This window comes from Hemicordylus capensis, chromosome 1 (genome assembly GCF_027244095.1).
Source record: "Hemicordylus capensis ecotype Gifberg chromosome 1, rHemCap1.1.pri, whole genome shotgun sequence".
Taxonomy (NCBI): Eukaryota; Metazoa; Chordata; class Lepidosauria; order Squamata; family Cordylidae; genus Hemicordylus; species Hemicordylus capensis.
This window is the reverse complement of record NC_069657.1, coordinates 415,183,506-415,209,161: the sequence shown is the minus strand read 5'-3', so window position 1 is coordinate 415,209,161 and position 25,656 is coordinate 415,183,506. Positions and strand designations below refer to the sequence as shown.

General features: G+C 42.6%; 1 protein-coding gene across 1 annotated transcript in view; it reads left to right on the top strand.

Moving 5' to 3' along the window:
* SPATA17 (spermatogenesis associated 17) overlaps positions 1-25,656 on the top strand; it is a 139,359-nt gene that overhangs the window by 43,015 nt on the left and 70,688 nt on the right. Inside the window, 1 exon segment of the mRNA XM_053309011.1 lies at positions 20,566-20,689. Coding sequence (XP_053164986.1) covers positions 20,566-20,689 — 124 coding nt within the window.

Below are 25,656 nucleotides of genomic sequence, written 5' to 3'. Positions count from 1 at the left end.
ATACACACTTTCCTGAAGTAAGCCCCATTGAATACAGTGCCACTTGCTTCTAATTAAACATGTAAAGGGTATAGGTTTGCCATAGTCATTGGAGAGAATTCCTGGACGTAACTGTCAAATGGAGTGGGGCAAAATGTAAAACCCTAATTTTAGCCTACTAAAACACTGCGCGGGAGAAGGCAATGGTAAATCACTCTTGTATTCTACCAAGAAAACCATGTGGCTCTGTGATCGCCAGGAGCCAACACTGTCTCGACGGCACAATCTTCCCCCTCTCCTTAAAAGTAAGCTTATGAGATCACCCAGCTTTGTGTGTGCGCGCGCGCCTAGACTGCACACATTGTGTGTTGCAATGCCTAGACTGATTTGGATCAAATTTGATACAATTGTAGTGACACACAGTGACACCTCAAAGGCATAGTTTGTGATGATGTCATTCACCCCAGTTTAAGATGGCAGACATGTGAATGTTTGAGTTGCAAGTAGGTTAGTAATCATTGATAGACCTGTCCTCCATGAATTTGTCTTTTAAAACCATCCAAGCTAGTGGCCATCACCACAGCCCATGGCAGAGAATTCCGTAGATTAATTATGCAATGTGTGAAAAAGCACTTTCTTTTGTCAGTTCCTAAATTTCCTGGCCATCAGTTTCATGGGATGACCCCCCCCCCCGCTTCTAGTGTTGTGAGAAAGGGAGAAAAAATTATTTCTGTCCCCTCTCTCTATTCCATGCATAATTTTATACATCTCTATCATGTCTCCCCATAGTTGCCTCTTTTCCAAACTAAAAAGCCCTAGTTGCTTTAGCTGAGAGAAAATTTAAGAGTGCAGTTCAGCACTGTACTGCTGAGCACTTCTAAGTTTTGGTGGGAGAGGTAAGCACACACCTCATACTATGGACAACTTTTAAATAATACTCATAAATATTATTAAGTATTAAGTATAAAGTATTATGAAGTATTATAAATTATTAAGAGAGCATCTTCTTCACTATGAGCCCCACCGCCCATTGAGGTCAATTGAGGAGATCCATCTCCAGTTACCTCCAGCTCGTCTGGTGGCTACACAGAGACAGGCCTTTTCAGTTGCTGCCCCAAGATTGTGGAATGCGCTCCCTACTAAGATACGATCCTCTCTATCTCTGGCTATTTTTCAGAAACATCTGAAAACCCATCGTTTCACTCAAGCTTTTTCAGCTTTAAAAAATTTGTAGGTTTTAATTTTGTGGTTGATTTTAAATTATTGAATTGTTTTAAATTTTTATATGTGTTTTAATTGTTTTATTTAACTGTTAACTGCCCTGAGACAAAAGTTTGGGCGGTATATAAATTTGATAGATAGATAGAGTAGGGTATGGGTTGCAGCAGATTTCTCTCCCCTCCCTGTGAATTCCTTCTGGTGCAAAAAATCATCCCTAACCCTTCCTTTATTAGATACCAAGCTGTTCAAATGCTGGCTCCCATCTCCCTAGTAGATCCTGCCTCCCCAATAGGGTAACTGATGGCAGAGTCAAACTAAATGTCTGGAGCAATCATAAGTTTATTAAACATGGTCTTGCCCCTTTGTTTATGTTTCTGTCTGCTCTACTCCTGGTTCTGTTCTGTACCTTTCTGGTTTATCTGAAATGTTTGCACATTCACACCTTAGAGGACTTTGCTTGCCAAACCAGATACCACCTGTTCCTGTCGGCAACCCCCGAGGCATCATTTCAAAAGCCGCTCTGTGACCTTTTTGATTTTAAGCACCAGCAATTGGGTTCCATCTAGGTTTAAGTGGAGCACATCCCTTTTGTACAGGCTTCATTTGTACAAAATGTATCCCAGTGCCTAACAAATCTAAACTCCTCCTCCTGGCACCACTATCTCAAACACGCATTAGATCCTTCAGCTCCGCCTGCCTTGCTGGCCTTGTGCATGGAACAGAGAACGCCACCTTAGGGGTTCTGGACTTCAATCTGCTACCTAGCATCCTAAATTTGGCTTCCAGGACCTCCCAACTGCACTTCCCAGCATAGCTGGTGCTGATGTGCACCACAACAGCTGGCTTTCCCCCAGCCCAACACTGCCTAACAGCCTATCTAGACGCTTCGTGACGTCCACAACCTTGGCACCAGGCAGGCAAGTCACTGTGCAGTCTACACGTGGGTCACAAATCCATCTAAGAATCAAATTGCCCACTGCTAGGAGGCTCCCAGCCCCCAGAGGGGCATCCTCTGTGCGAGAGGATAGGGCACATCACCCAAGGAATTGATACCTTTTAGCATTCCCTACTTCCTCAGACTGATGTCCTTCTTCCCCAAGAGTCTCATTCTCCATGACATGAGGAGCTGTCAGCCTGGGAGTGGGATGTCTCTATCACATCCCTGAGGGTCTCATCCACATACTTCTCCTCCCCTCTGAGCTTCTTCAGATCAGTCACATTGGCTTCAAGATTAACAACTTTCCCCTGAGAACCAGGAGCTCTCTGCACTGAGTGAACACCCACAATCTGTGCCCCTCAAGCAGATAGTCGTACATGTAACACTCCATGCAAAGAGCTTGTTTGCATGAAATCTAGTTCTTAGCTGCAGTTGCCAGCTAATTAAAGGTTCTAAGCTCTATCTTCCAAGAAAATTGCAAAAGTGGGGTACTACTCACCTTCTCCTCGTGCTGTGTGTCTCCTTTGTGATAAAGGGGGATTGCTTGTGTGCTTTCCCACACACTTCCCTGCTAAATTCCGCACAAAACTCCTTCAATATCTGTTATCAAGTTTTGATTCATGGCCACTTAGAAAAACAACAAATTCTGAACAGGTTTCACTGAAGTTCAGCCTCACAGCTAAACCAGAAGCCCACCACAACCTTGATAACCCTAGAGATCTAAAAAGTGGGGCATAGGGAGGGCTTTACTGAGCCTTATAGAGAGAGACAGCCTAGCCAGTTAGCAGTATTGGTGGCAGAGAAAGAGTAAGAATATAGTGCTTTTAAACACTTGCACCATGTAGCTACAATGCTTGGAGAGAAGTGTTAGGAAAATGCGTCAAATTCATTAAAGGAATCTTCCTACTCAAATCCTGGAACTTTCATGTCAAGGATGACACTTCCTACATCCTAAATAGGGTGTCTGATTCCTGCCCTATCCAGGCCTGTCCTGGACATGTGGCAGCCCTAATAGGATGGCACTGGTGATCAATTAATTAACTAGATGAATCAACTTAAATCCTGTTGATCAACTATAAGATACCTTGCTTAACTGGGCTACCTATGTTATTGTTGCTAAAGTGTTTATTTTAGAATAAGGCCTTTTAAAAACTGCAGATTGAAGGCACCATCTCAAAGCAAGCCTTTCCCCTTCACCCTCACACAGGAGCGAGTACTTCTTCAATGTAGGGATGTGCGTTTCGTTTCGGATACAAAACGTTTTGTGAACAAAACAGGCCATTTCGGCTGTTTTGTAGCCAAAACAAAACACCCAATGCTCAAAGCAGATAATTTTGTAGCCAAAACAAAACGTCCCTGTTTTGGATACAAAATATTTTGTTGTTTCGGCTGTTTTGGAACTCCATTTTGCAATCGCAGAAAGTCTTTCTCCTTCAGTCTCCATTTTTAGTTTTGACATCTGTTTGAATTTCCAGCCCTTCCAGACCGCAGATTGGCCAGCGAAAGCATAGGCTGATCTGCTGGCAATTGCCTCCTTATTCCTTTTAAGCAAATTTAAGGGTAGATTTTACCCTCATTGGCCAGTGGGGCAGTGTGCATTTCGTTGTTGTTATTTCACACTGTTGTGTTTAGATCAATTGCATTTCGGGCGGGGGGGATGTGGATGTGCATGACTTTTGGAAATCTGCCTGATTTTTTCCAAAGCTCTGCTGTTGTTGATGTGTGATGTTGATGTTATTTGGGGTGGATTGGGGGCAGAAAGGGGGCTTTAGGGGCAGAAGAGTGGTTCAGGTGGTAGTGCCCCAATGGGTGCCTGCTGCCACCCAGATTCCAAAGGAATTGGGAAAAGGGCTGATTTTTAAAAAATTTCTGAAGTTGAAATGTCTTTGGGGCAGATTTGGGGCAGAAAGGGGGCCTGAGGGGCAAAACAGTGGGTTGGGTGGCAGTGCCCCAAGGGGTGCCTGCCACAACCCAGATTCCAAAGGAATAGGGCAAAGGGCTGATTTCTTAGGAATTGTTGGAAGTTTATGCTTCTTTAAGGTCCCCCCCCCAGGGAATAATGGAGGTTTCAGCAGACCCATAACTCCACCTGGGGGCACTGGGGTGGCCGGGAGTGAGTGGTGGTGTAGTGCACATAGGGTGCCAACTGCCCCCATGGGTTGCTAACCCATGGGGTGCTGGGTTCTGTTGTTTCTGAGGTGTTCTGAGTGTAGATTCTCTGGTAGCATATGAGATTTTCAATGACAAACCATGAACCCACTCTCATATGCTACCAGAGAATCTGAATCTACACTCAAAACATCTCAGAAACAACAGAACCCAGTACCCCATGGGTTAGCAACCCATGGGGGTGGTTGGCACCCTATGTGGTCTACACCACCACTCGCTCTGGGCCACCCTGGTGCCCCCTAAGTGCAGTTATGGGGCAGGAATTATGGAGGTCCATCATTCCCTATGGGGAAGAACTTTACAGACACACAAACTCCATTACATCTTTAAAAATCAGCCTTCTTCCCAATTCCTTTGAAATAATTGTGGCAGCTTACTTGCCCCCACTGGGCACTACCACCCACCCTACTCTGCTCTGGGCCACCCCTTTCCCCCCAACATGAAGCTATACTTTTGCTAAAACCTCAATTCTTCCCTAAGGGAAAAATTTGGTGAATTTTTGAAGGGAAAAATCCTATACTTCAAAAATTCACCAAAACCCAGCCCTTTGCCCAGTTCCTCTGAAATTTGGGTGGTAGTTTCCACCCATTGGGCACTACCACCCCCACCCACTACCACCCCCACCCACCCTGGGGCCATTTTTTAAAATCCAAAACGTTTCGGATTCGGATTTTTGCCATTTCGAACAAAGAACAAAATTGGGGTGTTTCGGATTGGCTGGTTTCAAACAAAGAACAAAATGGGGGTATTTCGGATTCGGGCCAAAAACAAAACAGGAAAAAACAACAACACACAACCCTACTTCAATGATGGTGCTTCCTGCAACATACATCTAAAAACAAAGAATAGCCTTTAACTTAAAAGCTGTTGTTCCATTCATATGTAGATTTATTGGATTTAATCAATAACCCACTCATTAATTAAAATGCCTATGATGAATCAACTAAGATTTCTTTAATCAGGTGAGAGCCCTACTTTTCCCCACATGTGGTGCAAATGTGAAATAGTTAAAAAAATAAAAAATAAAAATAAAAGCTTTTGGCGTAACACTCTGAACTTGATTGTCATATATGGCACTGAGCCGCTTTTAGCTCCAGATTATGCTTTGCTGCATTATAATAGCAACGGAAGGGTACCCAAGTCCATGTCTATCCTCATATCTTATTTGCTATTGGCAGCAAAGCTAGACTTGGCCAAAAAGTGGAGTTCCACCCAGCCCCCTTCCAACCTTTAATGGTTTGGCAAAGCTTGTTATTTCTTTATCACTGAGGAAATCACATACCACATTAGAATCTGTATGAGCAATGCTAAAATAGAAGCCTCTCTGCTTCTCTGAGGTCCGTTTACTGAATTCAGTAAAGTTGTTGATAGATCACCACCACAATTTAGAAAATACAGAAAGATATACAGTATCTGTGTTAATGCCCAATGAGAGCAGCCCTAGCCAACTGTGAGGGTTGATTTTATGTCTATTGTGCTTGCTATACTGGTCTTCAATGATACATATACTGGTCTTCAATGTCTACAGTTAGTTTTAATTTATGCTTTTGACACTGAAGTTGTAGGTATTAAGAACATAACAGCCCTGCTGGATCAGGCCCAAGGCCTATCTCGTCCAGCATCCTGTTTCACACAGTGGCCCACCAGATGCCTCTGGGGAGCCCACAGGCAAGAAAACATAAGAACAGCTCTGCTGGATCAGGCACAAGGCCCATCTAGTCCAGCATCCTGTTTCACACAGTGTAGAGACCTGCTCCTACCTCAGTTTCCCTTTGTTTGGGCTCCCAGCACATCTGCCCCTTAACCATAGAAATACACCATAACCATAGAAATACATTTAGTGATTATATCACAATGAATTTGGATTGATGATTATGAATACTAGCTGGCCAAGTTTTTTCTTAGGCAGATCACTGGTAGGTAGTCCAGGAGGCCGTTGGATGTCTCTGAATGGAGTATTAATGGCCCTGAAATATTCTGAGCCCTTGGAGTCTGCTAAAATGGCAGATACTCAATTCTGTTTGATGGGAGGGGCTATGAGGGTGTAATATGACCGATTCCTCCCCGCCCAACCCATGTGTGTTAAGGAAAAAGAGCAGCAGTGGATGTACCATGCTGACCATGCACATGGTCACCATGCATGCACAGAAGCCATGTGCATGCCGGCTTCACACACAGGCTGCTGGGAGAGAGCACCACTGGTATGTGGGCATAGCTGGGGGAAGAGCTACCACTACAGAAGTAACCATAAGCAGAGGAGGAGCAAGGATGGACCTGCTCTCCTCCACGTTAAAGGGGTTGTGGCTGGGCAGGCCCTCGATTTTAAAGGGATTGTGCTGTGATCCAGAAGCCGAATCACATTTCGAGTGCATCTCTAGAAGATAGACAGGCACCTTCTGAATGAGACAGAGACTGGAATAGAGTCTAACAGAGGCAGCAGAAAACAAAACTATCTTGGAGCGCAGGGGCTACTCTCCGGGAAAGTATGTAAACTGTTGCTGCTTGTAGGAGTGCTCTACTATTTCAGCTGTATCTAATGCTCAACTTGTCTATTTGTAACTAACTTGGCAAAGAGGCACTTTTTAACGTGGAGATTCTCTTTGTTTAGCAGGGGGAGAGTAACTGGCCCTATCCACCCACAGCATAGTACCTCCAGTGACGGTTGCTGGTGTCTATCTGATGTTGCTTTTTAGATTGTGAGCCATTTGGGGACAGGGATCCATCTTATCTTATTTATTTATTATTTCTCTGTGTAAAACGCCCTGAGCCATTTTTGGAAGGGTGGTATAGAAATTGAATGAATGAATGAATGAATAATAATAAATTAACCAAATATTACAAAGACACCATAAACTCCAATGATCTCTCCTTCAGGGGAAGCCAGAATCTGGGTAGCATTGCAACCCTGGAACTTCTTACTGAATGGAGAAATGGGGAAGATATATAACAATATTGTCATTAGGCACACAACATTATTAATGTTATGGAGTACACAGAATATGTTTATTAGAATGATGAATTGCAGCCAGTTGTCTTATGCTGATTTAGGATGAGGCTTTTCTTCTCTCATGTGCTATTACATTGTAGCATAAATGCATGTATTGTTTTTTTTAGGTCACTGTGCATCCCTTAAGGATCTCAAGGCAGTTGGGGATGCTTTATTCTGGTGGAGAATTGATCCTTCGTTTTACCACCCTAGCAGTGCGGTTACAATAAGGCATAACATAAAATACAACTCATAACTTTTTATAGTTGCTTTTTTCTGGCTTTTGCAGTTTTTAGACTGCCTTCCTTTTTGGATAATGGATTACTCGTAAGTGTGCTTACTCATTGTTGTAATCTATCTAGTAATCTTTTATGTTCTGTTATTTAGAAGTTTGTCCGAGTGGGGATCCTGTATAGAGTGTCGGGATGGAGCCAGAAAGAAAAGGGAGGAAAGAAAGAAGGAGAAACATGGGAGTTACTGAATAACATCATAGTTAAATCTACATAAGATTACTTTGTGTTTACAAGGGAAACAGTTATAGAAAACTCATTCAGTTCAATTGCAGGTGCTGTAGCATTTGCTCTTATTTACCTTTTTCATATTTATAATACCACCTAACTCTAGATAGATAGATAGATAGATAGATAGATAGATAGATAGGTATCTTCTGGTGGTTTAATTATATAGTTAATACATTAGTTAAAGGCCTGATTAAACAAGTGTGACTTAAGAGGTTTTTGTTTTTTTAAGGCAGCCAGAGATGGAAAAATTGTTATTTTGATAGGGAACATGTTTCAGAGCCTGGAGCAGTCATAGAGAAGGTCTGATTCCAAGTAACCAAATGAGCTGCTGGCAGTTTTAAACAGACCTTTCTTGATTACCTCAATAAGCAGCCAGGTTCATAACAAAAAGGGTGCTCTCTTAACTACCCTGATTCCAAGCCGTTCACGTTGGTTCACATTCAATCACACCCTCACATTCCTCCATATTTAAAGCCTTTTTGCCTAAGCTTATTAGGGGTGTGTAAACAGGTTCGACTCCGAACCTCTTCGAGGTCAAACTGGTTCAGTTTGACCGTTCGGGGTCGAACCAAACCCCGCCTCTCCCCCCATTTGGTCCAACCTTGGACGGAACCCCCCAAAAGTTGGGGGGGTTGTGATTTTTAAAAGTTTTTAATTTTTTTTTTACCCTTGGCCCCTTAGGTGGGCTTCTTTTAGGCTGCGAGGAGGTGTGTGTGTGTGTGTGTGTCCATGAAGGTTCCCCCTCCCCGCCGGCCTCAGTAAATAAAATGGCTGCTGCACATGTGCAGATGGCCTCTGTAAGGCCCTAGGCCATGCCAGGCCTCACAGAGGCAATTTGCGTATGCGTGGCAGCGGAGAAAATGGCCGCCACACTGGAATACTCAGGACCGAATGGGCCGAAAAAAGCTATAAACTGGGCTGAGGCAGTGCTGACTGAAGCCAGTGTGTGGAGGGGGAGCCTTCGCAGACCCTCCCCCCATGGCCTAGAAGAAGCCCACCTAAGGGGCTAAGGGTAAAAATAAAATTTTAAAAATAAAATTCGTGAACTCCCCTGAACCAAACCGAACCAGGGGAGCGGTTCTAAGGGGTGCTGGACTGAACTGGTCTGGTCAGGTTTGAGTCCAGTCTGGACTCAAGCCAAACCGGTCCAGCTGGTTCCGTGCACATCCCTAAAGCTTATGAGATCACCCAGCACTCTGAGTGAGAGAGAGTGTCCCATCAACTTGAACCAAATTGAATACAGTTGTGGGGACACAAAGGGTCATCTTATCGGCATAGTTTGTGATGATGTCATCCACCCCGATTCAAGTTGGCAGACGCATGAATGTTTGAGGCACAAGCAGACTAACTTGTGAACTGCCTAACCAATTTGGACCAAATATAGTCCAGTTGTAGGGATAGTGAGATGAAAATAGGCAGATTAGTTCTTTCAGGAACTTTGATTGACCGTAATAAACTTTGATTGGTTCTTATCAGGACTACTCGTATTATATGGGACATGTTGCAATGCTTAGAACTCGTAGAGGGAGAGTGGAACCCTTCTCCTTTTTGTCTATCACTTTTCTCGAGTACTGTCGAGTACCTAGTGTTAAGCCTCTATATAAGTGACTATATACTCAGTTATTGGCCTGGCTCATATGTAACACGAAACCGGCGGTTGTCAAACCTGCAGTTTTAATTTGGAACTGTAAATCGCACAGCAGACATTCGTCAAACTGCAGCCAGCCAAACTTCAGTTGCAGGAGATGGTAGCTCCTCCCTCTCCTCATCCACTGAGGCCGATCCCAGCTAGCTCTATGGCCAGGCTGTGGATAAAGTATTGGCACGTCAGCGGATCAGCCACAATTGGCCATGATCTTGAAGGGGACATGCTGAGCGCGATCATTCATTTTTAGAGTATGCTGCCAGCCATCAGCAAGGAAATGACATTTAAATCCATTTAAAAGCCCTGCCATGGCAGTGTATTTTCTGGCAGTGATTGCACCTGTGGCTCCCAAAGAGCCCTGCACCGATAGTCCAGCACAAGCATGGATCTGGGGGTGGGGGTGGTCAGGAAGGGGATATTTCCCTGTTACTGTGGGAAGGGGGGGGCATTGAGACTTCCTAGAAGGGGATATGTAGATGAGGGAGGGCAAAGGATGCTGGGGGGTGGGTCTGTCCCACTGTTACATAGAATGATATTGTGAGGAATAACAATGCCAAAGCAGTCCCTCCAGACCCAGCGAACATCCTGCTCAACCAGCAGCTTGCTGCCAGTGGGCTCACCCTTTCATGAGAGGACCAATCTTCTGGGGAGACCAATGCAACTGTGATGGTGCTGGTCAGCCCATGGACTGCGAGCTCATAAGCTGAGCCACCCCACCCATCCAAGGGGCCCCCGCTTGTGTGGAGCCTCAACTCTCCATAGTAACAGACAGAACAGAATCTCTGCAACCTTCCCACCTCCATTCCCTGTGAAGACTTGCACACACCCAAAAAGGATCTAGACCAGGGATTCTCAACGTTGGGTCCCCAGATGTTATTGGACTTCAACTTCCATAATCCCCGGACTCAGTGGCCTTTGGTTGGGGATTATGGGAGTTGAAGTCCAATAATATCTGGGGACCCAACTTTGAGAATCCCTGATCTAGACAATCCATGTGCCATAGCCTGGACACATGTGTGGAGGGGGGAAATGCCAGTACAGACTTTTAAACCCATTCAGAATTCAAGGTCCCAGTCTGGCATCATGCCATATGCAGATTTGCCAGCGTGTGAAATTGCAGAAGAGGGGAGCCCCCATTTTCAAGTGACCCCGGGGCAGTGGGATCACTATTTTGGGGCACCGGAAAGGGTGCACATGTCCACATAGGCAGAGGAGCTTGCAGGAGACATATTCTGACTACTACTTGGTGGCAATCGCCAAGATAAGGAAAGCAGTCTGCAGGATACGCCTTCAGATGGCTTACCTCCACATAGCAACCTGGCTTGATATAGAGCCCCCCACCACACACACACACACACGCAAGGGCTGTCACTCCCATGAGGGAGCAATCCGTGGGAGAAGGGAATGTTTTCCATCAGGAATCATGACTGAATTTGTTCAGCATTTATCTCCCCTCTCCGCTGATGATTCTTCTCATGAGTTGTGTGTGGGTGTCCCCATGATTTCTCATGACTGAACAGTGTGCCTTGGGTCGAGTGATTTTATCTTTGCAGCAGTATTGTACTTCCTGAAGACTGGAGCACAACTGACCCTGACGGTTGGCCTTACTTAGGAGTAAGCCAAGGGAGTGAAATCCCCAATGGTGAATGGCTGCCCCCTGTTCCCCAAACTTTCAGTGAGGAAAAATAGAACTGGGCTGCTCCAGAATCCCTGCTTGGGGTTGCCCCCCCCCCCACAAAGATTTTGCACTGATGGGCGAGACACCGGACATTTAAACCCATTCAGAATTCCTGGGTTTGGTCAGGCATTGCGCCATATGCAAAACTGTTGGTGCAGGGCTTCACAGAAGAGGGGAACCCTGACATCCTGCTGCCACAGGACAGTGGGATCACCCTTCAGGGGCAAGGGCAAAGGTGCACATGTCTACATGGGCTGTCAGGGTGCACTCTTTAACAGCTACTTGGCAGCAGTCACCAAGACAAGGATAGCACCCGCCGAAGTCCCTGTCTCTGCGTTTTTCCTCATAGAGCTCAATTACTGAGCCCCGATGGCTGGTACTCTCAGGAGAGAGCGATCTGTGGGATAATGGGTAGCAAGTGCTTAAACAGCATCTTGTACATTTGAGATTAGTGCTCAAAGATGAGAAGGGTTACAGAACGCAACAAGAGCACCTCCAAGAGCTTATTTATTCTTCACAGATGGTTCTTCTCATGAGTAAGCCTAGGGTCTAATAACCTCCAAGGGGAAGGGGCTGGGTCTCCTCCCCCCATCTTTCTGTGGGGAAAAAGATAGAGCTTGGTTGCTTGGGGCTGCCTTTTAAGCCCGGCTACGGGAACCCTCCCCGCATGCCAAATGTTCTCCCAGTGCTGTGATGGGGTGCCCTGCTTATATTGACACCTTGCGTGTCTGTGCTTGTGAACATACAGCACTGACCCTTACTTCTTGGGAAGCAAAGCCCTTGGTGCCCATGCTGTCATCCTTTTTCCTTTCCCTCCTGTGCTTTCCAGGTGAGGGGAGCAAGGGACAGAGTGGGAAGAGGGAATGCCCACTGAGAGGATAGCAAGGCTGCAATGTGGCATAGCAGCATCCCTGTTGCCAGGTAACTCCATAGCTACATAGGTGACAGGAGAGGTGGGGCTGGTTCTCTGAGAGGTGACCAGCAAGAAGTGCCACTGGCATAGAATTGCAACATCCCTGGGTGGATCTGTGCCACCGCCTCTATGATTCCGGTTTGAAAATTGGTGCGAAACCGCAGTTATGGGGGTGTCTGGAGTCAGACATAATGCTTTGATGGCCAAACCACAGGTTTCAGCAGCAAACCTTTGTGCAAACTGAAGGTTCAAATTAGAGTTTGCTGAGGCAAACTGGAGGTTGCTTTTGCCGTGAAACTGCGGTTTCACGCATCCAAACATACTGGAGTTCCAACCTCTGCCACGTTTAACTCCAGTTTGGCATTACGTATGAACCCGGCCTATATTTGTAAATAAGGGTGCTACTAATAATTATAGTAGTAATTGTCATTCATTGGATACAGTGGATTATCCTTCCTGGATTGAGCAATAAATTATTTAAGATATGTATGTCCATAATTTGGAATCAAATATCGCAAAAATTTTGCATAACCTTTGATATAAACCAGGGATTCTCAAACTTGGGTCCTCAGGTGTTATTGGACTTCAACTCCCATAATCCCCAGCCTCAGTGGCCTTTGGTTGGGGATTATGGGAGTTGAAGTCCAATAACACCTGAGGACCCAAGTTTGAGAATCACTGATATAAACAAATGTAGGTTATTTGACATAGGTTAAAAAAATCTTTAGATCAATATAAGAGAAAATGTTTATGGGCTGACATCAGATACTGATGAAGAAATAAAAGACTTCCTGGACACATAGTGGTTGTGCTGAAGTAATGCTGTATTGCAATGTGCCTTATTTTAACCAGGGACTGAAAAGTCATTTAATTTCTTCAAATTATGCTATTGAATCAAATGTTCAGATTATTGTGAATCCTCCTTGAGGAAACAAAATCATTTTAGATGTAATTATAATTAAAGGCACAAACACACTATATAGATATTTTTCTTCTGTATTGTTCATCATACACTTGTTTTTGAATAGTGCATGCTCTTGCCATTGTTGGGGATGAACAGGAAAAAATATGAAAAACATTTATAGGCATTTTATTCGCTAGTTTCAGTGACACTGAGACTGACTGAATGAATCTGCAGTGAAAACGAGTAATTACTAAATATGAGACATGTGCACCAATGTTGACAGGTGTAATTGCTTAAAAAACAACCACCCCGAGAATGTATGTTTATTTATGTTTAATAATGCTGTCCTAAAAATGCTTATTTACTCACGTTTCACTGCTCTGAGATCTGTACTTTAAGGACAAAGAAAGGTCACCAGTCTCTTCAACTCCTAGTTCTTTGTCAAAACTGGACACAGTTAATGAGGTTTGTTTGGTACGGCACAAATTCTCAGTCACAGATAGAGATCCTTTCAATGGAAACAAATTTGTTTGGCTTTACCAGGTTACTTAGCGATTAATAATAGCCTTGAGATGCAGGTCAGGAAGGTCAGTGTACCCGCTTGCCAATACAATCTAAAATGTGCAGCAAGTCCAGGTCTGCAAGCTTGGAGGCCTCCAAACACTATGCATAAAGTAAAACAGGCTATTTTCCAACTTCTTTTTTCATATTAATAAGCAATTTTCAAGAGAAGTGTGGCAAAATGGGGGCCATGCCACTCTAAGTAATTCATTTATTTTGCAATTTAATCTTATGTTGGGAAAAAATTACACTGCTGCAAAAGCATAGCATGGTGATTTTTAAACGTCAGTATGTTTCATAAGTAACCTTGTATGAAATATTGTATTAGAAGCCTTTAACAGTAAACGGCAACAAAAAAAAGTCCAGGGATCGAAACAGAACAATACATCTTCTCCTATCTTTAATTTATTTCTGGTTTGTTCTTTTTCCTTGTACATTTGAAAGAGAAACGTGTGATTTACTTAACATTTTACTTACATTTCTACGTGCCATGGATGAATATTTTGGTAAAAAATGAAAAAAGAACATAGCCTGCAGTTTTTGGAACAGAGTCCTGTATTATCTGTAGTACAATTATAGCCAAATTACATTTTTTGAACAAGATGTATCCCATTATAGTATTGAAAATGTTTAGAATTACAATGATCCATTTTACATGGTCCTTTGAACTGTCTGAAGAGCTCCAGCATGCATTGGAACACACAATGCCCCACATTTTTTACCAGCTTGACTCTCTGGAGCTTTTTCAAAGAGAGGTGTCCATATAGTTCCTCATGCATTTGGCTTTTTCACACAACCTATTCAGTAAATGATCCCCAAAAATGAATGAAACTAATACCAAAAAGTCCTTCATCATGAGAATCTACTCAGACTTCATAGGACGCACAATCAAAGATAGGATAGGAGAAGCTTCCTGCCTTAGTTTGGGTGTCGTGTGCCCTCCCAACATTTGATTGTCAGTTAGAAACAAGGAGGTGCCATCTGGGATCATGTGCTAAGCAGCAGCTGGCTCCCTCCTACCCAGCAGCTGTTCCTTGCTGCTGAATGAGGTAGGAGAAAAAGCCCTCCTACCCAGCTGCTGCTTAGCACATGATCATGGAAGGAGTCTCCAATCTCATTTTCATGTGCTAAGCACCAGGCTTCAACTGGATAAGGGAGCTAACCCAAGTCCTTGGAATAGCTGGAGTAGGTCTTTGGAGGTGTTGCAGGTGTGACAAACGCAGACCTCTACCATCTTGAAGCAAGAGCATCACTCCACTTGCTCTCCACAACATCTAACAGACCCTTTCTTCACCAATTCTTTAATCTTATCTGACACAGGTGATAGGGCCACTTTACATCTCACCACCCAGAGGGGAGGAAATTAGAATGCTCTTTGAACTACAGACAGGTGTTAGACCCACCATCACTTGGGCCCAGCTCACCCCCTCCCTCATGGCCTTAAAGCTAGAGAACAAAAGCCTGGCCAGTGTTTACCCTTTTCCATCTGCAAATGGGTATTCCAGTGAAGAAGCTGTAGAGATTAATGCTCTCTCAGCCAAGGACTTGACTACTGAGACCCTAAGGTAAAATTCAGTGCTAGTCAGTTAATGTTTTTTGGTATCTTTTGAATTCCTTTCTGCCTTTCTTTACTTCCAGTTTCAACCTATTTCCCCCTAATTCCTTATTCTGTGTGCATCTCTTGTTTCTTAATAAAGTTCATATACTTAGAAGTGGCTTCAGTCTTATTTAACAGATTCCAGAAGATTACTTGCAAAACTCTTCTCCATGTGCCTCATAAGGTCATATGCTACTTTTGAGTTTTCAGAATAATATCTTGTTGTCTAGAGCTGGGTTGTGTGGACTCTGGCTGTACAGTGGCTGTAAGTCCTAAGCCAGACAGTTCAAGGTTGTTGGAGCTGTGTCTCAGCCAGGTCAGTGCAGTGTTTCCTCTAGCAGAGATTCCCAGATGTTGTGGACTACCACTCCCAGCATCCCCAGCTGCAATGGCCTTTGGTTGGGTATTATGGGAGTTGTAGTCAACATCTAGGAATCTATGCTAGAGGAAACATTGGGTCAATGGCTTTAGATCAGTCTTCAACTGGTGGTAGTTTAGATCAGTCCTCAACCCCTCAAAGCAGGCATCCCCAAACTGCAGCCCTCCAGATGTTGCTGAACTACAGCTCCCAGCATCCCTAGACACAATTTTTTTGTGGCTGGGTATACTGGAAGTTGTAGTTCAGCAACATCTGGAGGGCCACAGTTTGGGGATCCCTGCCTCAAAGGAACGGCATGCTCCTAGATTGGGATCAGAGCAATTTCTCTAATGAGGTTAGATCCCAGGAAAGCCTAGAGTAACCCCCGTTTCATCTCAGCGGCCTGGGACAGTATAGGAACTACAGCAGGAGACACATTTGAGCAGAGCTGTGGCTTTCGGCAAGAGCAGAGAGTCAGAGATCAGGAACACAGAATACAAGGAATTGGGGCTAGCAAGCAGGGCAGCAGTTCAGGCTCTTACTCTTCTTCCAGAGGAGACCCATCTTGCGGCAAATGCCATGCTGCCAAATTGTGCTCTTCCTCATCGCCTGCAGAGCTTCACAATTGCACTGGCATCTGCGGGTTGTAAGACTGGGTGGGACCTCCTTCAAGGAGTGCGGAGTGCCTGGTGGAGGCCGTGGAGCCGTGACATCCTGGAGTGGGAGGGCTTTAAGTCACAGTGTCTTCCTCTGGAACAGGGCCAGGGTTCTGAAAGGGACTGAGGCATGGATGAGTGTCTGCGGCATGCATCTGGGCCTGGTTCCTATCCTACAAACTCCCTGTGGTCAACAGCAGGTCCCTGAGACTCGTTGGGGCTGTCTGGTTTGTGTGAGAGTGGGACAATCCTCCATGGGGCTGCTGAGTGGAGGATTGTCCACCCAGGGGAGTGGCTTCTCATCAGATGAGGAGTTCCCTTCAACTGGTGGGATATCCAGGGAGTCAGGACTGATTCTGGAGAGTTCTAGGTGAGCTTTAGCTTCTAACAGAGGCTGCGAGGACTTAAGATATTTCTACTTACAGATTATCAAATATCGGGAGTATGCACAGTTCCCAAACTAGGGTTGGAGGCTTCTCCTACCCTATTATTGATCATGTGAACTGCTTTAATATCTGCTAGATTCTTTGGGCTGCAATCCTCTGCCCACTTACCTGGAAGTAAGTTCTGTTGAGGTCAGTGGGATTTATTTTCCAGTAGATATACACACACTTGTGATGTAAGTGCTATAAACATCTGCTAGCTCTGATACCTTGTCACATGCAGTTCAACTCTTGCATTGATTCAACATTTTAACATGGGCAGCCCTGAGAGAACATCTTATTTGAGTCACATATGTCACCATCTGCCAAGACATTGTAGGTCGCTCTACGTGACAAGCCATTTGTGTGAAGTAGTTTCTGTGCCTGAAAGGATTGCAGTGGCATTGTTGAAATCAGCACAACTAGTTGGGGAGCCACTTCCCCTGAATATCATGCCATGAAAACAAGTTTGCAGGAAATTGCATATCAAGCAGCAACTAATATGCAACTAATATGGGTGAATATGTGTTGAAATCAGGTTTTAGAGCCAAGCAGAAATCCCAGGTGCTCCATATCTGTTGCTGGGTTGTACCATTTCATAGTGCAATGATAGTATGCCCCCCACAAAAGACAGTTTATACCATACTAGTATGACAGGGGAAAGCTAACCTAGCTTCTTCATGGCATGCTAATTTTTTATGTTGAAAACCTTCACCTTCCCATTTGTAGTATGAAATGGTACAGTCCAGCAACAGATGCGTCACATGGGACTTCTGCTTATCTCTTTAGCGCAGCTGATAACCCTTTAACTCATTATATCATCACTTTTTGTGTACATGGTCATAGCAGTGGTGCTTGTACCCCTGGACTTTGGGGCCAAAGTCCAGGGCCTCCACACCCCACAGAATAAATCCTATTTAGTCTGTCCTGAGTGGTGTGGTTGCTGCTGGCCTGCACTGTGCCAGGCAGCCAAGTGTGATTATGACCTGTGATGGGTGCTTTAGAGCAGGGATTCTCAACGCTGGGTCCCCAGATGTTATTGGACTTCATCTCCCATAATCCCCAACCAAAGGCCACTGGGGCTGGGGATTATGGGAGTTGAAGTCCAATAACATCTGGGGACCCAACGTTGAGAATCCCTGCTTTAGAGACATAGAGGGAGTGGGGAAAGAAATATGTGGTATGAGAATAGAGGGGTGATGCTTAACTTGCAGTGGGAGGAGGGCCTCCAGCAAGGGGGGTGGGGCTCCAAAGGCCTATAGGTCCAGGCTCCAAAATTACCTAGGTGCACCTCTGGGTCATAGGAGTGAAGGCAAGTTTAAAGGCAAGTGTTGTCCTTAGATGAAACCTCAGGATAGCTGTGTGAATGATCAGCCCATGAAGTAAAGTTATAGCATCTTTTGGGAGGACTGCCTTGAATTTCTCATTGTAAGTGCTCTTTCTGCTTGACCTTCATTGCTGCTTGGTACCTAGTTATTGTTAACATCTGCACCCAGACTTCTGCTTTGCAATTATGTACATGTTGACACATAACAATGGTGGGATTTGCAAGTCACATTGACAACCTTGGTTTAGCAGCCTCTCATCCAATGAATGGACTCATATCCATAGGCCAGGATCTATTGGTCAGGAGGATCCACATGAGCACCAGGGCTTTTCCAGCCCTACCTTTCTGCTGCACCCCCCTGTGCCCCTGAAAGGTTACTCAGGAGAGTTAGGTGAAGCAGAGTTTGTGTCTGCTGCAGCACCAGGGGTGCAGGCAGGGGGGAATATGACACCTCTGGGTGCATGGAACTCTTTGGATCCCAGCCACTACATATCATATTTGTTACAAACCAGTGCAATTAAAATCATTGAGAGTTTCGTTATTAAATTCAATGGCATGTAGACTGTATCCACTGATATTTAATTGATATAGAATATGTTGAGGTATTATAAATATTTACCCTACAGGAACGGAATTATTTTTAACGCTGCATTTTATGTAAGATGCCCTGAAAAAGGTCAGAACTTACCTAATTAACATTTATTAAATCTACATACACCACTGAACAAAATTTATGTCTTTCACACACAAGGTTAATTTGAATTAGCTGTTTCTTAATACCAATAACAACAAATGTTAATCAAGCTAACTTCTACTGTGGGTGTATGTGTAGAGGAAATGCCGTAATATATTATCAATAATGCTATGTAATCACATTTAATCTATGAACTGTTCTTTAATTAAAGTTTCAATAATTTGTGATAATAGTTACCATAATCATCATGTAATACAAAAATGTGTAGGAACAAATTTTAAAGGGCAGGACAAATTCACAAGTTTTGTGTTTAATAATGGTTTTTAAATATGTGGCAAACATGGGTTCAGCTTCTACATCTAAACATATAATGTTGCCATATACTAAACCAGATTAGATAGTTCATCTAGCAAGTATCTTCTAGTCTGGCTGGCAACAGCCCTGCAAGATCTCAGGAGGAGGTCTTTCCCAACCCTGCTACTTGAGTTCTACCACTACACTATGGGCAGCTTCATGCATTGCAACAAACCACTGGCTTGGCTGAATGTGTGTGTGAACCCAATCCCCGATGTTGGGAAGGATATGGCAACATTGGGCATGATGTACGAACCCACCAATGTCAGTATATTCTATGCTACTTGCGTTACAGAACTGAACATCTGTAACCAATATTTGAAGTGAAGAACAGATGTCCCCCCCCTCTAGTAGGGTAGAATATGCCAACATTGGAGGGTTCACACATCATGCCCAATGTTGCCATGTCCTTCCTGCCACTGGAAGTCGGGCCTGTGCGCATGCTTGGGGAACCAGCAGTTCGGCTGAACCAGCTGTTCATCATGACATGTAAAGTTGTCCTAAAGCTCTCCTCCTAAGACATATGCAGTCATATGTTTTCTCTATAGAGACCTTACTGAGGAAACAAACCTATAGTTCCTCTACTTCTTGCACTCATATCTCAACCAGGGGACAAAAGTTTATTCAACAACTATAGATAATGAATATTGCCTTCCTAATTCCCTTTCTAGTTGGCTCCTGTCAAAATGCTAACCTAGAAGGATCTGCTGTATCCAACCAAAGGTCCATGTAGTCTAAGCTTCCTGTTTCCTCACAGGAGCCTATCAGATGCTTCCAGGAAACCCAGAACGAAGGCTGAAGCCCTTCTCTGCTGTTGTTGCCTGGAAAATGGTATTCTGTGGGATACTGACCAATCTGGAAGTTTCATTTCACCATCACGACCATCAGCCATTAATAGACCTCCCCTCCAAGAATGTTCCTATTTCCTTTTTAACCATATCTGAGCCAGTTCCACATGTTGCAATGAATTCTATTCTCCACACCTCCCCCTGCCCCAGCATGGTGTATATTATGTTCTTATGGATACCACTACATGCTTGTCCAGAACCATATGTTCTCAGGTGGTGTCAAATTTTTATTATGCATATATTCGCATATGTACCAGTATTACATGGAGCAGCTTATTTATTTATTTATCATATTTTTATACCACCTGATATATACATCTCTAGACATACATTATTCCCTTGTATAAAAGTCCTGACCCAAACCTAAAATATTCTTGCATGTTCTTGACATGCAAAATCAATCATATCTATCCAACTTAAAAGCAACATTATTTTCATAATCTAGGCATAATGATATGTTTAAATTCCATCCTTCCCCCCACTTCCCTTTACCTATGATGCTGAAAACTCTCCCTTGCTAAATAGCTAAAACCAGGGTGTATCTCAGTCGTACAGAGAGACTGGTCATTGTAGCACACTGACAGAATGTGATTTTAAAGTGTTTGTTTTAACAAATGTTGCAGTAGTAGCCCTGTGTTGCTAAAGGTGCTAAGTATATCCTGATGATGTTGATTTTCAGGCAACAGTGGCCAATGCCAGAATATCAGTCGCTGGGGAAGAGCTATGACCAGGTTTGAGAAGTATTAACACATTTTTTATGTTGGCCCTGTAATCAGCTAAATTGTTTCGATGCAGGAAAGAACTGGAAGAGTTTGCCGAGATGAAGGAGAAAGAAGAGGAGAAAAAAGCTCTCGAAAGGGAAGAAAAGAAAAAGGATTACCTCGCCCGAAAGATGCATTACCTCCTTAGCACTGCGCAGGTTGGTGTACCTGTCCCTGACAGCTCATGCAAACCACTGGGGCCCCTAGCTTGACAGAGATAAACTAGCAGGCTGAATGGGACATGACTTGTTGAAAAGATATCACAAAGACACTACTTCGAGTTCAATTTAGTGCATTTCTATAGGCGAGAGCAGGTACCATGACTGCTGCATGACAGCAGCTTCATAGAGGCGGCATCAGCGTGGCTGGCAGAAAGAGTCCAAGTCAGCAGTTTGATCTGCCACGGTGATAACACAACACGAAGGGCATAACCTCACTTTAAAAACTCATTTTGACTGGCTTATTGTTGTGTTGTCTCACTTGTCAAGAACTAACAAGTTATTAAGCCGAGGAGGGGTTTCATTTTTTCCGTTTTAATTGAGCTAATGCTTTGATCAGAATGACATTCTTCTGCCATGTTTTAAAATATAGATTGAAAGTGCGAAATATCTGTTGAAACTTTCCTGAGATCTTCCTAGGTCAGCAAATTTACCTTGATTGCATGCTTACAGGAACTCCCCTTGAATGTATTCTCACTGATCTATTTACACTTCTCAGAATATTTGTTTGAATTCTGAAGAGCTGTTTGGTATGACAGGTGTTCCCCCTTTTAATCCCTGCTTGTGATCATCAGTGCAAAGAAGCCTTTGTTTGCCTGTAATAAGTGTCTGTTTATATGAACATCCATATCAGAAATACAAGCACAATTATTTCAGTCCTGCCGCATATTCATTATTGATGATTAGGCTTTTCAGTTAGCCGCGTACTCGTTCTCTGCTTAAGATGTGAGATTCTCCCAATCAGGGATCAAATACAATGTCATGTGATTTTGCCACAGAAAATTTAGCCCTTTTCTTTTGTGTCACATCAGTTTTGAATAAGCAATGTAGGGATTTGTTTACTTAAGCTGCATAACAATTAATTATGGAAAAGTGAACTGATTAGTGGAAATTAGTTATTTTAATTGTAAATTTAGTAAAATCAAGGTTTGTTTGTGAAGAAACAGAAGAAAAGGATAATTAGTAAATGAATATTATTGAGAATGAATTATTCATCTGCTTCTAGAAAGAGTTCACTGAAAATATTCTCTCTGGGAAAAGAGACTTTGCATTGTTTTCAAACTATAATTAGAAGATATTGTTACCTCAAAATATGATAAAGATTTTGCAGAACTGGCCTCAGGCAGGACAAAACATGGGGGTGCTAAAGGTCTATTTTTAAATGAAAACTCTCTCACCTTCATGATTTCAGAGATCTTCTTGAGACGTTCTACACAAACTTGGTGCAACATGCACTTAACTTAGCTTATCTCTTTGGCAGAACACACATAGCACATTAAAAAGTAAAAAGCACATTCATGCATAGTAAAAAACATATCCATGTCTGAAATTTAACATCTTTGTTGAGATCTTGCTGAACTTAAGAACTGGCACTTCAAGTACCAAACAAAAAAAAATTTACACATCCCATTGCAGAATTACAATGCATCCCCACTTTGATCTGGTGTGCAGCAAGTTAAGGCAAATACTGTCAAAACAGGGTTAACTTTCTGAATTTTTTGGTGTAGATTAAAATATCCAGCTTGCTTCATCTCTATATGTTACCTTATCAAGATGCTTAATGCTGGTATAAACTTAGCAGTGGAGAGAAGTTAAAAATAGAATTCTAGTTGTATTTTGATTAAAAACTCAGGTTGCTAGAAAATCATGCCTGGAGAAATAAATGACAAGCTCTGAAACTTTATCCTTATGAAATATTGAGCTTTTAATCAATGTTCTTCGTTTATCAGTAGTTTCAATAACTAGTCAAGTAACACCTAACACATCTGAGCCTTCCTTTGTTTGAGGAAAATTCTTTCTTCGTGATCCCTATAATTATAAAGAAAACCGCTGTAGAATCTATGGCCTTGTTACCAAATCATAAATTATGTTGTCTGCTCCACCTACTGGTTGCCTTGAGCAAAACTGGATCGCAACAAGAAATGCATCTACATAGTGTGAGATTTCTGATCATGTTAATATAATTTCTGTTGAGAGTGAAATCCTTTAAACTAAGGCATTTCAAATGGGCATTTCCCCCCTTAATCTACTTTCCAAATGGGGAAAAAGATATTAACAAAAATACTTGTCTGCTTTTTCTCATACAATTCCTCTCTAATGTTTATAATGTCTGCACAGAAAAGACCAAATGGCTTCATTTTCATTTTAAATAATTTCTGCACACTATATTTCTAAGATAGATCATGAGCAGAAATACTGGATAATTTTTGTTGTTTGTGTAATAATCTTATCTGTTTAAAAACTGTTTATTAAATACATTTTTTAATTTTTGTAATTTGTAATAATTGTAAGAAGCAGGCTTCCCACTGTTAAAATATTATTTACTTTTGTAGTTGAAATCTACATTGGAATTTTTTAAAAAATATGAATATGAAATACTGAGTATGGCTTTAAAGTGCAGTTCTAGGCAGCCTACTCAGAAATTATTTCCACAGAATTTAATGGGACTGACTCAAGGTAAGTATGTTAAGGATTACAGCCTTAACATATCTTTTTGTTCACTGAACCATAGCAAGATATGCTGAAAGGGTTTACCCAGTTATAATAAAAATTGCTTTCATAAGAACTCCAAAGCAACTGTTTTATCTGAGTTTACCTGTTCTGTGACTGATATTCAGTCAAAAAAGTCATGTGTGCATAATAGCATCTCTGCTTCTGAAGTTTAAGGGTCTCATGTAGTGGTGAGAATTTTCGCCAATCTTTTCTTCCCTTGGAAGCAGCATGAAATTATGTCCCTGAGGGCTGCACAACCCTCAGGGACATACTTTCATCCTGCTCAGAGCACTTCCAAGAAAAGGGAATGTCAGCAAGAATTGGGGATTGAAAGTAGGAATACTATCACTGCTTGTGTGCTCTTTTTTTTTTTCTGCATTCATGCAGCTTTAGTTAAGATGTTAGCCAAAGTTAATAGCTTCATTTTATTTCCTTAAGATGGTACTAGAATTCTCATCCTCATATAACTGACATGTCTTAGAATTTTATAAAGTCTGTGAAATAATCTTGAATGCTCTTCTCTATCATAATGCCGAAAATACTGTTTCTCTATGCCTATCTAAGATTCATCAGCAATCTGGTTGAAACAACAAAAATAGCATTAACATTAGTCCTAGGATTAGAAAAATTAAACTATTTGACTATGACCTAGTGATAAATAGCTTCACTTGCAGCTTGGCCTGCTTACACATGAGCAGTCTGGTGATTTGGTCTGAAAACACTATGATATTTGCTGTGCTATTAATTTACACACGTTTAGTTTTATTTTGGCTTGGCATGTAATGCCCCAGGCTTATATTATTGATTCAAAAAGAGCTAAATAGTCCATTGTAACTGTATGGGCTGCTACAGCTTTCTAGAATCTGGAGACAAAGATGATGTGCCTACACTGTTTTCCGCTTTTTACACAACTCAATAAAAATAATAATGGCATTGTCCTTGAAATACAGCTTGGTGGTACAAAGAAAACGTTAAAATATTGCCAGTTCCAAGATAGTAACAAACCTGAAAAATACAGTAGTTTTCCTCAGAATAAATAAGTTGGGGAAAATTCTCCGGAGTAGTTGAGAAAAAATGGTTACTTGTGCATCCTGATTTGGACATATTCATCAACACGTTTACCATGTTCAGTGGGGCCCTAGATGTTAATGTGCCTCACTAGTATGTGTGTATGGGTCTCTCTTTTTGGATATGAGTGTTATTAGCTAGATTCCAAATGTGGAGTAAATCAAATTAATATGCCAGTTCAGAGACTTGCTACAGTTGTCTATTTTTAAATAATAAGAAATTAATGGGAAATAATGAAGAATCCTCTCAGAAGACACTTCAGCTTTAAAAAAAAACACAACCCTAAGCTAATTTAAAGGAAAGGAATACAGAAAGTGTTATCAAAATTTAATTGATTCCTAAATAACTATAGCAGAGCAACAGTGAAACTAAACAATCTCTCAATATAATGGCATGATATGAAGGAACCAAATTTCACAGTCTAATGTAGAAAGAATGTTTTGTTAACACATAGGCCAAATATTTACATCTGAGAGCACAATTGTATGTATGCCTACTCAGGAATAGTCCCTCACTGTGTCCAGTAACGCTTACTCTCAGGTAGGTGTGTATAGGATTGCAGCCTTGAATGAATAAAACAAGCTACTGATTTAGACTTGCTCCCAAATCAATATTATTATTATTATTATTATTATTATTATTATTATTATTATTATTATTTATTCAATTTCTATACCGCCCTTCCAGTAATGGCTCAGGGCGGTTTACAAAGAGAAATAACAAACAAATAAGATGGCTCCCTGTCCCCAAAGGGCTCACATTCTAAAAAGAAACATAAGACAAACACCAGCAACAGTCACTGGAAGTACTGTGCTGGGGGTGGATAGGGCCAATTACTCTCCCCCTGCTAAATAAAGAGAATCACCACGGTAAAAGGTGCCTCTTTGCCCAGTTGCAATGTAGAGCATTGCAAGTTTTTTCTTAAGCATTACATTCCTTAGAATATTAAATTCGAGAAAATGGTTCATACAAAATTAAAGGTTGAACATAAAGAATCCATTTTCCCATTTGTGTCCCAATGCAATTTAACTCTACTCCATGAATTTGAGGTTGTTGATGCTGTCATGCCCTCGCGCTCTGATAGCGAGGAGGAAGGGGAAGCTGACAGCCCCTCAGCCGATGCAGGGGTGCCTGAGGGGCAGAGCCCGGCTGTCGGTTCCCAAGAGACGGCTGAGGCAGGTCCAGCTGATGTTTCAGAGCAGGCACAGCAGTCTGAGGCAGCAGAGACAGCGACGGACGAACCTGAGGATGAGCTCTGTAGGCAACCCCCACTGACTCCACAGCAGAGGTGTGTCACAAGGCAGCGGGCACATCTGGAAGCCATCAGGAGAAGTAAGCGCCTCTTG